The sequence below is a fragment of the Oncorhynchus nerka genome, linkage group LG10, assembly GCF_034236695.1.
Source record: "Oncorhynchus nerka isolate Pitt River linkage group LG10, Oner_Uvic_2.0, whole genome shotgun sequence".
NCBI classification, from domain to species: domain Eukaryota; kingdom Metazoa; phylum Chordata; class Actinopteri; order Salmoniformes; family Salmonidae; genus Oncorhynchus; species Oncorhynchus nerka.
This window is the reverse complement of record NC_088405.1, coordinates 80962805-80978407: the sequence shown is the minus strand read 5'-3', so window position 1 is coordinate 80978407 and position 15603 is coordinate 80962805. Positions and strand designations below refer to the sequence as shown.

The window sequence follows — 15603 nt, the reverse complement described above, 5'->3', positions numbered from 1 at the left end:
CCTGTCTCGGAGCTCTACAGACAATTCCTTAGCCCTCATGTCTTGGTTTTTGCTCTGACTTGCACTGTCAGTTGTGGGACCCTATATAGACAGGTGTGTGCCTTTCCAAATCATGTCCAATCATTTGGATTTACCACAGGTGGACTCCAATCAAGTTGTAGAAACATCTCAAGGATGAGCAATGGAGAAAGAGTGCACCAGAGCTCAATTTCGAGTCTCATAACAAAGGGTCTGCATACTTGTGTAAATAATGTTTATTTTTTTAGACCTGTTTTCGCTTTGTCATTATGGGTTATTGTTTGTAGATTGATAAGGAATGTGTATTATTTAATCCGTTTTAGAATAAGGCTGTAACATAACAAAATGTGGAAAAATGGAAGGGGTGTGAATACTTTCCGAATGCACTGAAAATACTGTTGCCATTCTATTTATTTATGTTGTCTATAAGACAATGATTTACACTATTGTACCTTGAGTGTACAGACATACTCTTTACATATTGCATTAATGACACTTGCATTATGACACTGTCTTCCTTTCATATCAGACAGCACAGGTCTATTAGCATTATTATTGCCTCCAACCGTACAGTATCACATCCTGATTTCCATAGTATCATTCACTTTAAGCCTTCGTCACCCATTTGATATGCAGCGCAAAGCACTACGATTGTGGTTTCTGTCAAGGCAAGGAATCGTTTTCTGCATTTGATAATGCCACCGACCCCAGGAATGGACTAAAGAATTCTGGGTCAGTTATAATCTTGCTCTTCCCTGCACCCTGGCTACTCGAATCCAAACATTGCCTTTCTCTCTTTGAGCCTTTATGGCTTTGACATTTTATGATTAGTTTTACAGTAATGCCCGCCGGCATGTCCTAGGATTCCTGCGATTCGTTCGCCACCAACAACAAGAAGAGGCCTGTTTCTTTTCTCTTTTTTTCTTGCCCTCCTCGATCACCATGGAGATAACCGGGTTGTGTTTACCACCTGACTTCTGTGGGGCACAATGGAAATATGATTATGGTAATGGGGTTGTGTTTAGTGACGATCGAGGAGGACTTGTCCAGACGCTTAGGCCCAGTGAAGAGCCCCATTTAGGCGATACCCACAGCCTTAATTAAGATTTTATTCATTTTAATTTAACTAGATGAGCTTTGATTAAGCACACAGAGGCCCCAATGTGGCCGCGCCTAAACAATGGTGGCCCTTTTGTCAACCACATAATGAAGCGCTTCGTCTGCTGTTGCTGTTTTTGGCCGAGAGGAGAGAAGTGCTCATTTGCTTGATGGGCTCTCTGACACCGTCTCTTAATGTGCTTCCAAATGTAGGTAACCTTTGAGAAGCCTCGATCTGTGCGTCACCAGGAAATGCGCGGGGAAGGGATTTAATGTTGCACGTTGCCCTGAATGCTTTTAATGAAGCTTTCGGCTCATCAGGCAAGACTAACACACACCAGCGGAATTAGGCGGCCAGTGCCATCTCTCACCTCTCTCTCTTTCTCTCGCTCTCTTTCTCTCTGAGAGAAAGGCAATTTGTGTCCTATTTTTATTAATTGAACTTTTATTGTTATTGTTATTATTCTTATTAACTTACTTTCCTATAGTTGTTGCATTGTCAAGTGGTGAACCTGCAAGGGATGCTTCATGTACTGTATATATGACAAATAAACAAACTTGAACACACACATACATCTAACTTTGGCATTTACGTGTACATCTCTCTCTCGGCAACCACTGAGTGCCCCGACAAAAGAAAGAAAGACGAGGCTCTCCTAGCCCACTAATGCACCCACAAAGTGCTTTCTAATATGCACACGGGGAGAAAGATTCAAAGTTTTCTATGGCACTGTAGAGTAGGCCGGCACTCTAAGGTTAATCACAAAGCGGAAAGACTAAACGTTGGGCACCGTTTATGGAATCAAAGAAAAATGTTGTGTAAGATGGGGATGGACGGCTGCACCAAGCCAAGGCTGCTGCCAGTCAGTGCTGATGAATTAGACTGTGTTCAATTAAAATGACTCCTCTTATCCGGCTCCCGCTCCAAACGGCCCGCGCTTTGTATTATTGTCATTTCCCTTAATTACCGGCTGTCCCCACAGCCACACAGTTGTAATTTATGCGGCGGAAATTATTTTCTTAACATCACTCCAATGAGCCTTTCAATGCTTTGTCGCAATGAACTTTCTGCGGACATGGATTCGATCAGCTGCCTTATGTTTTTGACTGGCTGTATCTGCATGCACATTGAGAGACTTCCTGCTTGTTGTTGGTCTGAAGGTTACTGTTGTCATGACGTTGGCCTGGGGGGTAGGTTTATGACAGTCATAAATACCTCTTCCCCCTTTTTCCTCTCTCTACCCTACTGAGGTTACATTTGCAAAACCCTTGGTTAACATAGAGATTCTGGGAACATCAGAAGGTGGGGGGAAATGAACTATATTCTGGTAATGCGACCAATTGAACATATGCGGTGGTACTTAATGAATATGATGACAGTTCGGTTGTCATCTGAGACATTCTCATCAATGATAAGATGACAAAGTCTACAGTGGAAAGTCTACACATCAGAGTTATCGGATTCACATGGAATTGTTGTTCAATTTAAATGTTTGAATATTAAATTATTCGTGATGGGATGAAATGTGATTTTAGCTTCTAAAATGTGAGATTTGGGTTTTCACAAGATAGGGCTCTGCTCAATCAGTGGCCTGCCCCTGTGAAGGGACATGGGCTATAAAACTTTTCAAACTTTTCGAGCCCTCCTCTCCCTTCCTATATAAGCCCTTGACGACAATTCTAGCCGTTGAGTTAGCAACAGCCGCTGCAAATGAGGGTTAGGAAGGAACAGACAGAGAATCCCGTCTACCACACAACGACGTTACTACAACGTATTCAATTTACCAGCAGAGTCATTCTTCAAAAGAACAAAGGATTCGGTTGGGCAACACGGCCTTCCATCTACCACCAACCTACCGAAGCGCAGCTCAGAGTAAATATTTATTGCATTTTACTTTTCCAAATGGGCGGTAATTTAGGATGCATAAGATACTGTATTTACGATAGCACAGCTTCACCATTTGTTCCTCAGTCTTCCCGCTCTTTCACTCAAACTCAGCCCCTTTTCTTTTGTGTAACAAGCTGTCATATCTGTTTCGCCCGCTAGGGACGTTTTCCTTTATGACGTAATTTGTAATCAAGTTATGATTGAATTATGTGTATGTGTAATTCTGTGTGATTAGTTAGGTATTTAGTAAATAAGTAATTAAACCCCATTTTGTATTGCTGATTCAACTTGTGAGCCAGGGTTCGTGCAGATAACCATGAATTTACAACTTTCAGATGACACTGAATTAAGATGACGATTAATATTGACTGCTATTGATGTAAAATATTACTAGGTCTTTAAGAGTTTATTCGGAAGATAACAGCTCTATAAATATTATTTTGTGGTGCCCGACTCTCTAGTTAATTACATTTACATGATTAGCTCAATCAGGTAATATTAATGACGGATAAATTATTTTATAGGATAGCATGTCATATCACTTAAACCGGCATAGCCAAAGACACGACACTGTGCTCCTTCTCCTCTTCCTGTGATGTCATTCATTGTTTGTTTGTTGGTCTGTAGTTTACTGTGCTGCTTCTTCTCTTCCTGTGATGTTATTCATTGTTGGTTGGTCTGTAGGTTACTGTGCTGCTTCTTCTCTTCCTGTGATGTCATTCGTTGTTTGTTAGTTGGTCTGTAAGTTACTGTGCTCCTTCTCTTCCTATTTGTAGGTTGCTGCTACACCACTTTGCAGTGTAGAGGTTGCAAGTGACATAACACAAGCTGCCAAACTAGAGCAGTAGGTACTCTACCCTTACAGTTATATGTACCAGGAAAGCCCACCCATGGATGTGAAACACATAAAACTGCAGAACATTGAGGTACTAACACATCTAATGATCTGCGAGGCCAAATGTCATCAGACAGCTGAAAGCCATGCTGTGGCGAGACAACCTGTGGCTCCGGCCATACTGTATGTGTTGGCTTACTGTATTTCCCCTGCAATAGAATACAGATGGTACGTTATAGTATGGAAACATGTTTTTGCCCCAGAATTTTCAAGCCTTTGAAGAAACCAATTGATAGCTTTGCAATGCGAAAACCAAAAGCACAGAGCACTTTTAGTTAGAGAGAAATACATGTTTAGCCATTGAATAGATGGGAATAGATACTCCTCCCGTATCGGCCAGATCTATACAGTTCCATGCCTTCCTGAATTTTGCGTAATGGCTTTATTACCTGCCAATTTTTGCTCCCTCTCCCCCTCTCTGCGTGATCGCTGCTGGGAAAATGCTGCCTGCAGCGATATGTTCCTTTTTAGACCACAGAAATAATGACACAACATGGCGTAATGGATTTGATACAAGCTACGTGCTACGAGGCAACGAAGGGGCAGAAAATTGTTGGTGGGGGTGATGAAGGGACAGTAGAAAGAAAAACAAATCTGAGAGGCAATTCCGCAGGAAAAAAAGAGCACAAGCCTCCGCTGAATGCCCCCCCAGCATCTCATAAATGTATTAGAGATTGAAGTCACGGCCCGGGCCCCAATCTTGATAATCGAAAACAAACCTGGTTTAATCCCTCGGGTGTCCTCTGTTGCCTTTCTACGTAGCATCACGCACACACACAACCTCCATGGGCAAACGTGCTGCAATGTTTATTGAATTAATGCACCCTCCAGATGCTAGCGAGAAGACAAACACAGGCGGTATCAAGGTCTTGGAATAACGGTCTTTCTGACAGGAAGTGGCACAATGTAATGCTGTTTCAGGTGTTGGGCCATGCTGTGGAACAGGCCTTTATAGGGCTAATGAAAGGATTATTTTGTATGATCCTGTAGTTAATGAAACATTTGGAAGAGTTTATACTCCAGATGGACACTATGGAGTAGATCAGGCATTACATTTTTTTTACTCTTTATTGGCAGACAGGCCTATATGAAGTGAGGTTAAACACAGTTGTGGTGTGTTTGAAGCAAGCAGTTGAAGGCATCTCCACTCTGTCGTCTGATTTCTGTTGTAGTCTCCTCTTTCTCTTTCTCTCTCTCTCTCTCTCTCTCTCTCTCTTCCATAGTGTGTAGCATGTAGTTGAAGCCATCTCTGCTCTGATATCTGATTAAAAAATGTTTCTCTCTCTCTCTCCTAAAGCTACATTGGGGACCCTGGACTTCAGTTTACTGTATGACCAGGAAAACAACGCTTTGCACTGTACCATCAACAAAGCCAAGGTGAGCATTCATGGTGTTTGTCATTCAATGGGAAATTGTTTCCATGGTTTAGGGTTAACCAATGTAAAACACACACACACACAACCAGAACCACCCTAAGCATGGATCAACATCTCATAGGTGAATTTGTTATATCAGTTGTTAATTCATTACCAATCTGTGCTATTAAGCTGTTGTCAAGTTTAAACTATAACCTTTTCGTAATGCTTGTCGAAATAGCAGATGTAGTATTGATACTCACATTTGTATTGCTTAGTAGTCACTGCAGTAATTCCATTTAAGTACCTAGGTCCGGGGCTCAATAGCAGTACATATTACGATCCATACATAGCAATATAGTAGGTAGCTGGTCTCTAACTAACTCTGCATAATGACAGGGAATAAATGGTATGTTTCTTGTTAAATAGTCAGACGTTTGCAATTTATCCTGCTTTAAACGCAGCCTGTAAATGGTACCATCATTTCCCCCCCTATTTCGTATAAAAGATGAAGAGGACTTTTAGAGCTCAGCAGCTCTCTCTTTTCCTATTTTCAGATATCTAGAACGGTAACATAAAGTAGGCTCCACGGACATTCATGATGCTACATGGTTATATTTTGATCGAGGTGGTTGATAGCCTTTCTCTGTCTCAAACACACACACTCCAGGCTCATAGCTAAACATGTACCAGAGGCTCGCAGGGGGATCACTGGCAGCTTGTTTTGGCTCTGTCGGTGTGTGTGTGCGCTCTCTGCTTCTTGCCACTCCGTGGTCATGTGAAGGGTATTTCCTCTGACAACAGGCTTCTGGTAGCATCTGTTGCTGTTCACTTTACTCTGGATCCAAACGAAGCCTTTAGTCTGTCCTTACAGCAGCTCTGCAGTACACAGACAGGTCAACACACGCACACAAAAACACAGACAAAAACACATGTGCATGTACAGGCTCACACACTCACGAACACACACACCCACAAAGGAAAACCCACACATGCATGCACTTGCTTACGCACACACTCAAACCCACACAAAAACACATGTGCATGCGCACGCACACATTCAAATCCACACACACTCAAATCCCCCCAAGAAGGGAAATCTCTTCATGTCTGAGGCTCAAAGCATTTTCCCTCACTGTGTTTTGTTTAAATAATCGCTGCTTCTTCTTGAAGATGACTTTTAGGTTTCAGTAGCTCATTCACTGGGCTCTAGGACAAAGCAGGAAACATCTGTAGACATTTCAGATATCTCTTCCCCTCTGTTGCTCACCCAAATTCTTTGTGACATTTACTAGTTAATGATCTCAAATGGATTTCCTGTGACCTACTGCATGCCATTGTATCGTGGCTTGGTCTGCAATAGGCCAGACAGGATGTCTGAATGCAGTGGCTCAAGAGGAATGTCTGAAATCAGGATTATTTACTGAAGACTGCATGCTTTCCAGCCCAAACAAACAGCGTCTCCATCCAAATCAACAAGGTGGGGAAAAAGTTACAGAGCCTCTGCTATCTTTTCCCTCTCCACTCGAAGATGAAGTGGCCATTTTCCTTTTCCACCTTGCTCGTAATTGTCTTTTCAGGATAAGTAGGTCCAATTTACCCAGCCAGATCCACATTGGCTTGCTTGGGGGGATGCCAGACAAGGAGAGCCAGGTCAGACACTTACTTTGCCCTCTTCCACATACCCTTTTCTCCTCAAAGAGAACCAGCTGGCAGATCTGAGAATAACCCCTTCTTGTTCCAATCCCTCCTATTCCCCAAGGAAAGAATTTAAGTCACAGGGGTAACACACTGGGGTCATGTTCAGCAGGGCATGCTGTATAATTTCTTTTTGCAATGGAAAATGAAAATCTGTGGTTTTAAGTTCAAGCAGTACCTTCCTCTTTCACCCTAGTTTCTCCCTACCAAACATGCCAATCTGAGATGCCAGATTAGGCCTTTGGTTAGTGACTTCCTCTGGGATTTCAGCTGCTCCAGCTGTCACAGTCAGTGCAAGGCTCTACATGAAACCCTAGGTGTCATAGTAGGCAGCAGGCTTCCTCTGCTCTGGTCCCTGGCAGCGGACTAGCGAAGCCCCATTCCAGGGAGCTCCAGGCAACTCCTTGGGCTTCCTCTCAAAGCCTTGGAACAGCAGCTGGGCTAGCATCAGAGCGAGACTCCCTGGGAGAGAGTGCTAGAGAGGCTCCCTCTGGGCTTGTGGATGGCTTCACTTTTTAGGGCGGTCTTCACTAGAACACAAAAAAACATATTTGTATTTTTTTCACTGTTGGGATTTCTGCAAGGTTTTGAGGGTTTGAAGAGTATTCGGTCCCATTAGGGTACTTGTCATCGCTTAACATAACTGGAATGCATGCCAAAAAGGCAAAATACTCAAATGCAGCAGCAGAGCCTTTTAAAACTCTGCTTTCTTTCTTTGGTGGTGGGGAAATTTCACCTATGACTTACTTGTGACAGACTAAATACCTGCTTCACGTACATTTTGACATCCTCCATGCACTATCTTTAGTGCAAAATAAACACACTAGAAAAGACTGGTAAGATAAGCAGTTGAATGGAGTCGAGAAAACATTTAAAGAGGCTCCAGTTTTCTTTCATTCCCAAAAGAGGACATTGATGGGTGTTTTTCCCTGGCATGGATTCATATGTTAAAGTAAAGGCAATGTCTCAATAGACACTCGGGACATGCATGGGCAATAAATAACTACAGGATTGAAGCATTTCTGCCAAGAACAAAGTGTACAGAAAAAGTTATATTTTTCTTTAATAATATAAAACAAAGAATTCTCAGGAGAGAGAACAGAGGCCTATTCCCTATCTAGAGCACTTCATTACATTGTTTGATCCATCACCTGTTTTATTTAGACTGAACCATCAAGCATGATGAGCCACTCTGGACGAAGCTAGCGTAGATAGGCTAAGCATCGCTAGCTAGGGATCTTGGCCGATAGTACTAATGACCGTGAGCAGTGGTACGGGTCCTCTCTCGTTGTGCAAAATACAATTGTTTGCTCAATCTAAGTAATATAGATGTACATTGGGCAGAACAAGTATTTTATACTCTACCGATTTTGCAGGTTTTCCTACTTACAAAGCATGTAGAGGTCTGTAATATTTATCATAGGTACACTTCACCTGTGAGAGATGGAATCTAAAACAAAAATCCAGAAAATCACATTGTATGATTTTTAAGTAATTAAATTGCATTTTATTGCATGACATAAGTATTTGATACATCAGAAAAGCAGAACTTAATTTTTGGTTCAGAAACCTTTGTTTGCAATTACAGAGATCATACGTTTCCTGTAATTCTTGACCAGGTTTGCACACACTGCAGCAGGGATTTTGTCCCACTCCTCCATACAGACCTTCTCCAGATCCTTCAGGTTTCGGGGCTGTCGCTGGGCAATACGGACTTTCAGCTCCCTCCAAAGATTTTCTATTGGGTTCAGGTCTGGAGACTGGCTAGGCCACTCCAGGACCTTGAGATGCTTCTTACGGAGCCACTCCTTAGTTGCCCTGGCTGTGTGTTTCGGGTCGTTGTCATGCTGGAAGACCCATCCATGACCCATCTTCAATGCTCTTACTGAGGGAAGTTGGCCAAGATCTCGCGATACATGGCCCCATCCATCCTCCCCTCAATACGGTGCAGTCGTCCTGTCCCCTTTGCAGTAAAGCATCCCAAAGAATGATGTTTCCACCTCCATGCTTCATGGTTGGGATGGTGTTCTTGGGGTTGTACTCATCCTTCTTCTTCCTCCAAGCATGGCGAGTGGAGTTTAGACCAAAAAGCTCTATTTTTGTCTCATCAGACCACATGACCTTCTCCCATTCCTCCTCTGGATCATCCAGATGGTAATTGGCAAACTTCAGACGGGCCTGGACATGCGCTGGCTTGAGCAGGGGGACCTTGCGTGCGCTGCAGGATTTTAATCCATGACGGTGTAGTGTGTTACTAATGGTTTTCTTTGAGACTGTGGTCCCAGCTCTCTTCAGGTCATTGACCAGGTCCTTTCGTGTAGTTCTGTGCTGATCCCTCACCTTCCTCATGATCATTGATGCCCCACGAGGTGAGATCTTGCATGGAGCCCCAGACTGAGGGTGATTGACCGTCATCTTGAACTTCTTCCATTTTCTAATAATTGCGCCAACAGTTGTTGCCTTCTCACCAAGCTGTTTGCCTATTGTCCTGTAGCCCATCCCAGCCTTGTGCAGGTCTACAATTTTATCCCTGGTGTCTTTACACAGCTCCCTGGTCTTGGCCATTGTGGAGAGGTTGGAGTCTGTTTGATTGAGTGTGTGGACAGGTGTATTTTATACAGGTAACGAGTTCAAACAGGTGCAGTTAATACAGGTAATGAGTGGAGAACAGGAGGGCTTCTTAAAGAAAAACTAACAGGTCTGTGAGAGCCGGAATTCTAACTGGTTGGTAGGTGATCAAATACTTATGTCATGCAATAAAATGCTAATTAATTACTTAAAAATCATACAATGTGATTTTCTGGATTTTTGTTTTAGATTCCGTCTCTCACAGTTGAAGTGTACCTATGATACAAATGACAGCCCTCTACATGCTTTGTAAGTAGGAAAACCTGCAAAATAGGCAGTGTATCAAATACTTGTTCTCCCCACTGTATCTATGAACATATGTTGCCATCCCAAGGATACACTGTGTAGTAGGGAATGTTTTAAACCAAAAACTGGAAGTGTCAGAGTCAACCCAGGAGCTAGAAAGCTTTATAGACCGCCACTACCAGGCCCTGTCGGACATGAAACATGTCAAAGGCAGCATCCACGCTAGCTCCGTCATACGCCCAATGCGCAAAAAGTCACGGCTCCGGCCTAGTTCGTTTGACATCACCAGTTAAAGAGATTCTTTCAGCATGGAGGCCATGGACGGTGCCAGAGATGTGCTGGAGTCTTTCGACAAAAAAAATTGTGAAATTGGAGATGCTAGAGACAATCCAACAGAGCATCTCAGAACTGACAGCCTGTTTGGAGTTCAGCCAAAAGGAAATAGACAAACTGAAGAAGGAGAAAGAATATTTTAAAAGGTACCATATGTAACATTTGGAATGCAGTTGAGACAATTTCTTGGGAATTCAGAAAGCGGAAGGAGTCACTGCTTGGTGCACAATCTTGGGGAATGAGAGACAATCTATTATTTTCTGGGATTTCTGAGACAGATAATATCAAACAAGAGTATAGTGTGAAGGAATTTATGACTAAAAAGATGAAACTGCTCCCTGATTTGGTGGAGAAAATCACCTTCTTTAGGGTGCATAGAATGGGGAAATCTTTCAGAGGCAGACCTCGCACAATTATTGTGCACTTTGAACATTTCAAAACAGAATGAAATGGTCAAAAGCAGGGGAAGAGAATGAAAAGGAACTAACTATGGGATGAATGACCACTTTCCCCATGACATAAGCAAGTACTATATTCTGTTATGAAAGAACACAGGGGCCGGAGCACCCGAGTTGCACCGGTTGTGGACAAAATGTACAGAAATGGCCAGCTGTTCCGAGACACAAAAATGATCCCCTGGCTGTTTTAGTTCATTCCCTCATTGCCATGACTTGTGAATCCCGCATTCCACTAAAAAGACAATGACTGCATCTACAAGAATTTCACATTCTGTTGATTTGCAATTATCAAAGAAAGGACTGTATATAGCCCATTTAAAGATGTGTAGCCTTCCTAATAAAATCAATGAAGTCTATGACTTGGTACATAAAAACAACGTGCATGTTCTAGCAATCACAGAAACCCATCTGGAAAATTGTACTACTGATGAACAGGTCAGCGTCAGTGGTTATACTATTATTAGAAAGGACAGGAACAGACAAGGTGGCAAGGTGGTGGTGTTGCAATATATATATATATATATATATATATATATATACACACACACAGATTCACTTACCGTTTAAACTGAGGGATGAATAGAAATACTATGGCTACAGGTTCATTTAACATTTCAACCACCAATTTTGGTGGGGTGTGTGTACAGGCAACCATGTTCAAATGTATCTTACCTGGATGATATACAGTAGGTGACCATGCCTCTGATGAAATAAAGAGTTTTACATTCTCTGAGATTTTTCTCTGACACACCTGTATTTGGGTAGTTTTCCGATTCTTCTCTGCAGATCCTCTCAAGTTCTGTCAGGTTGGATGGGGAGTGTTGTTGCACAGCTATTTTCAGGTCCCTCCAGAGATGTTCGACCGAGTTCAAGTCCGGGCTCTTGCTGGGCCCACTCAAGGACATTCAGAGACTTGGACCAAAGCCACTCCTTTGTTGTCTTGGCTGTGTGTTTAGAGTCGTTGTCCTGTTGGCAGGTGAACCTTCGCCCCAGTCTGAGGTCCTGAGTGCTCTGGAGCAGGTTTTCATCAAGGATCTCTCTCTACAGTACTTTGCACCGTTCAGCTTTGCCTCGATCCTGACTAGTCTCCCAGTCCCTGCTGCTGAAAAACATCCCCACAGCATGATGCTGCCACCACAGTGCCTCACTTTAGGGATGGTGCCAGGTTTTCTCCAGACTTGACGCTTGGCATTCAGGCCAAAGAGTTCAATCTTGGTTTCATCAGACCACAGAATCTTGTTTCTCATGGTCTGAGAGTCATTAGGTGCCTTTTGGCAAACTCCAAGTGGGCTGCCATGTGCCTTTTACTGAGGAGTGCTGGTGGAGTGCTGCAGAGATAGTTAACCTTCTAGAAGGACAACTTTTCCATCTCCACAGAGGAACTCTGGAGCTCTGTCAGAGTGACCATTGGGTTATTGGTCAACTCCCTGATCAAGGCCCTTCTCTCCCAATTGCTCAGTTTGGCTGGGCGGCCAGCTTTCAGAAGAGTATTTGTGGTTCCAAACTTCTTCCATTTAAGAATGATTGAGGCCACTTTCTTCTTAGGGAAGGCAATGCTGCAGAAATGTTTTGGTACCCTTCCCCAGATATGTACCTGGACACAATCCTGTCTCCGAGCCCTTTGACCTAATGGCTTGGTTTTTGCTCTGACATGCACTGTCAACTTTGGGGCCTTATATAGACAGGTGTGTGCCTTTCCAAATCATGTCCAATCAATTGAATTTACCACAGGTGGACTCCAATCAAGTTGTAGAAACATCTCAAGGATGATCAATGGAAACAGGATGCACCTGAGCTCAATTTCAAGTCTCACAGCAAAGGGTCTGAATACTTATAATTTGCAAACATTTCTAGAAACCAGTTTTAGCTTTGTCATTATTGGGTATTGTGTGTGTAGATTGCTAAGGATTTTTATTTTTGTTAATCCATTTTAGAATAAGGCTGTAATGTAACAACATGTGGAAAGAGTCAAGGGGTCTGAATACTTTTCCAAGACACTGGAACTGTAAACATTTTCTTGATGACTTTAAAAGATGTGCCTTGGGAATTGGTCTACCTTGAAGACAACATAAATCATGCAGTAGAATGTTTCACAACATTTTACAAGGACGGTTGATGGCCATGCCCAAATAATAATAGAACAACTGTGAAGGTCGGCCCATCGCCATGGATAGACAATGAGCTGTGTGGTTTTTACACAGCGATATGAGGCAAAGAGTCATGCTATTAACTCACAATTCTAATCTGATATAATGTTGTACAGGAAACCCGCGGAACTATGCTGTGTAACTGAATCATCAGAATGTAATATTATTTTGTACAAAAAAAAGCTTTCACTGACTGCAAAAACAATCCCACATCAGTCTGGAATACTGTGAAAGGCCTCCTGGGCACATCCAGCACATAGTATCAATCTACTGTGGAAGTAAATGAGGAAATAAAAACAAAACCTACCGACATTGATAATCATTTTGCAGATTATTTTGAAAATAAGGTGAACAGTCTCAGGCAGAATACGTAGTCATCCTGAGTCATCCTGTCAATGAAAGGGACATTGTTAATTCTATTGACAAAAGCAGCAAAAGCCTGCAGTTTCACATTACCACAGGTATCAACTGATGAAGTGTTCAAAGCATCAATGTGCTTACCTGAGGACAAGTCACCTGGGCTTGATCTCATTGACAAACGTCTTTGACTAGCAGCACCATATATTGCAGCTGCAATTAGGCATATTTTTTTAAGGAATTAAAGTTTCCTAATGAATGGAAGCATGCAAAATTGTGTCCAATTCCAAAAGGCAAAACAACCTTTTATCAGACCGTAGACTAGCCCACTGTCATCATTTAGTAATATTTTGGAAGCAATTGTCAGTAACTGTATATGGGTGTACAGTCGTGGCCAAAAGTTTTGAGAATGACACAAATATTAATTTTCACTAAGTTTGCTGCTTCAGTGTCTTTACTAATTTTTGTCAGATGTTACTATGGAATACTGAAGTATAATTACAAGCATTTCATAAGTGTCAAAGGCTTTTATTTGCAGTGTTGACCTTTCTTTTTCAAGACCTCTGCAATCTGCCCTGGCATGCTATCAATTAACTTCTGGGCCACATCCTGACTGATGGCAGCCCATTCTGGCATAATCAATGCTTGGAGTTTGTCAGAATTTGTGGGTTTTTGTTTGTCCCCCCGCCTCTTGAGGATTGACCACAAGTTCTCAATGGGGTTAAGGTCTGGGGAGTTTCCTGGCCATGGACCCAAAATATTGATGTTTTGTTCCCCGAGCCACTTAGTTATCACTTTGCCTTATGGCAAGGTGCTCCATCATGCTGGAAAGGGCATTGTTTGTCAACAAACTGTTCCTGGATGGTTGGGAGAAGTTGCTAAATTGTGTTGGTACCATTGTTTATTCATGGCTGTGTTCTTAGGCAAAATTGTGAGTGAGCCCACTCCCTTGGATGAGAAGCAAACCCACACATGAATGGTCTCAGGATGCTTTACTGTTGGCATGACACAGGACTGATGGTATAGCGCTCACCTTATCTTCTCCGGACAAGCTTTTTTCCGGATGCCCCAAACAATCGGAAAGGGGATTCATCAGAGAAAATGACTTTACCCCAGTCCTCAGCAGTCCAATCCCTGTAACTTTTGCAGAATATCAGTCTGTCACTGATGTATTTCCTGGAGAGAAGTGGCTTCTTTGCTGCCCTTCTTGACACCAGGCCATCCTCCAAAAGTCTTTGCCTCACTGTGAGTGCAGATGCACGCACACCTGCCTGCTTCCATTCCTGAGCAAGCTTTGTACTGGTGGTTCCCTGATCCCGCAGCTGAATCAACTTTAGGAGACGGTCCTGGCGCTTGCTGGACTTTCTTGAGCGCCCTGAAGCCTTCTTCACAACAATTGAATCGCTCTCCTTGAAGTTCTTGATGATCCGATAAATGGTTGATTTAGGTGTTATCTTACTGGCAGCAATATCCTTGCCTGTGAAGCCCTTTCTGTGCAAAGCAATGATGACGGCACGTGTTTCCTTGCAGGTAACCATGGTTTACAGAGGAAGAAGAATGATTCCAAGCACCACCCTCCTTTTGAAGCTTCCAGTCTGTTATTCAAACTCAATCAGCATGACAGAGTGATCTCCAGCCTTGTCCTAGTCAACACTCAGTGGAAATGTTTTTGGGGGATTCAGTTCATTTGCATGGCAAAGAGGGACTTTGCAATTAATTTAAATTAATCTGATCACTCTTCATAACATTCTAGAGTATATGCAAATTACCATCATACAAACTGAGGCAGCAGACTTTGTGAAAATTAATATTTGTGTCACTCTCAAAACTTTTGACCACAACTGTATATAGAACAAAATAAAATTATCACAGCCTACCAGCATGCATACCTTAAGGATCACTTGACTGCAACAGCTCTGGTTGATTTAACAGATCAATGGCTCTGGTCACATGACCAAGGTAAACTTCCGGGTGTGCTGCTTCTTGATTTTAGTGCTGATTTTTACATTGTTGATTAAATTGTGTCACTATTGATCTGATTACACCTCATTAAGATGCTTACAGTTCTATGTTGTCAACAGAAAGTTTACATTCACAAATGGTGCCTATTCTGTATACTGTGGTGTCCCACAAGGCAGCTCCCTAGGACTTCTTATATGCTTCAAATTATCTCCCTCTGGTCTCCAATTCTATGGCATGCTTGCTGACAATACCACTGTCTATGTAACAGGCAATTTTGTAGGGCAGCTAAAAAAGGATTGTGAAGTTGACATGATTAATATTTAAACTTGGATATCCCGAAACAAATTAGTACTAATAAAACCAAGACAATACTAATATGTATGAAGAGAAGGAAGAAACTGCACTCCTCACAGCTGACAGATGGCAGGACACCCATAGAGGAGGTTTCAGAGGCTAGGCTGTTAAGTGTGCTGCTAGACAACAGTATCTCCTGGTCATCACACATTTCACAGCTCTGCAA

The 15603-nt window shown here is 42.5% G+C and overlaps 1 protein-coding gene across 2 annotated transcripts in view; it reads left to right on the top strand.

Annotated features, from left to right (window-relative positions):
• doc2b (double C2-like domains, beta) overlaps positions 1-15603 on the top strand; it is a 263270-nt gene that overhangs the window by 165196 nt on the left and 82471 nt on the right. For both annotated transcript variants that reach the window (XM_029671532.2, XM_065023792.1), the window contains exon 10: positions 5197-5276. In XM_029671532.2, coding sequence (XP_029527392.2) covers positions 5197-5276 — 80 coding nt within the window. The remainder of the gene's footprint in view (positions 1-5196; positions 5277-15603) is intronic.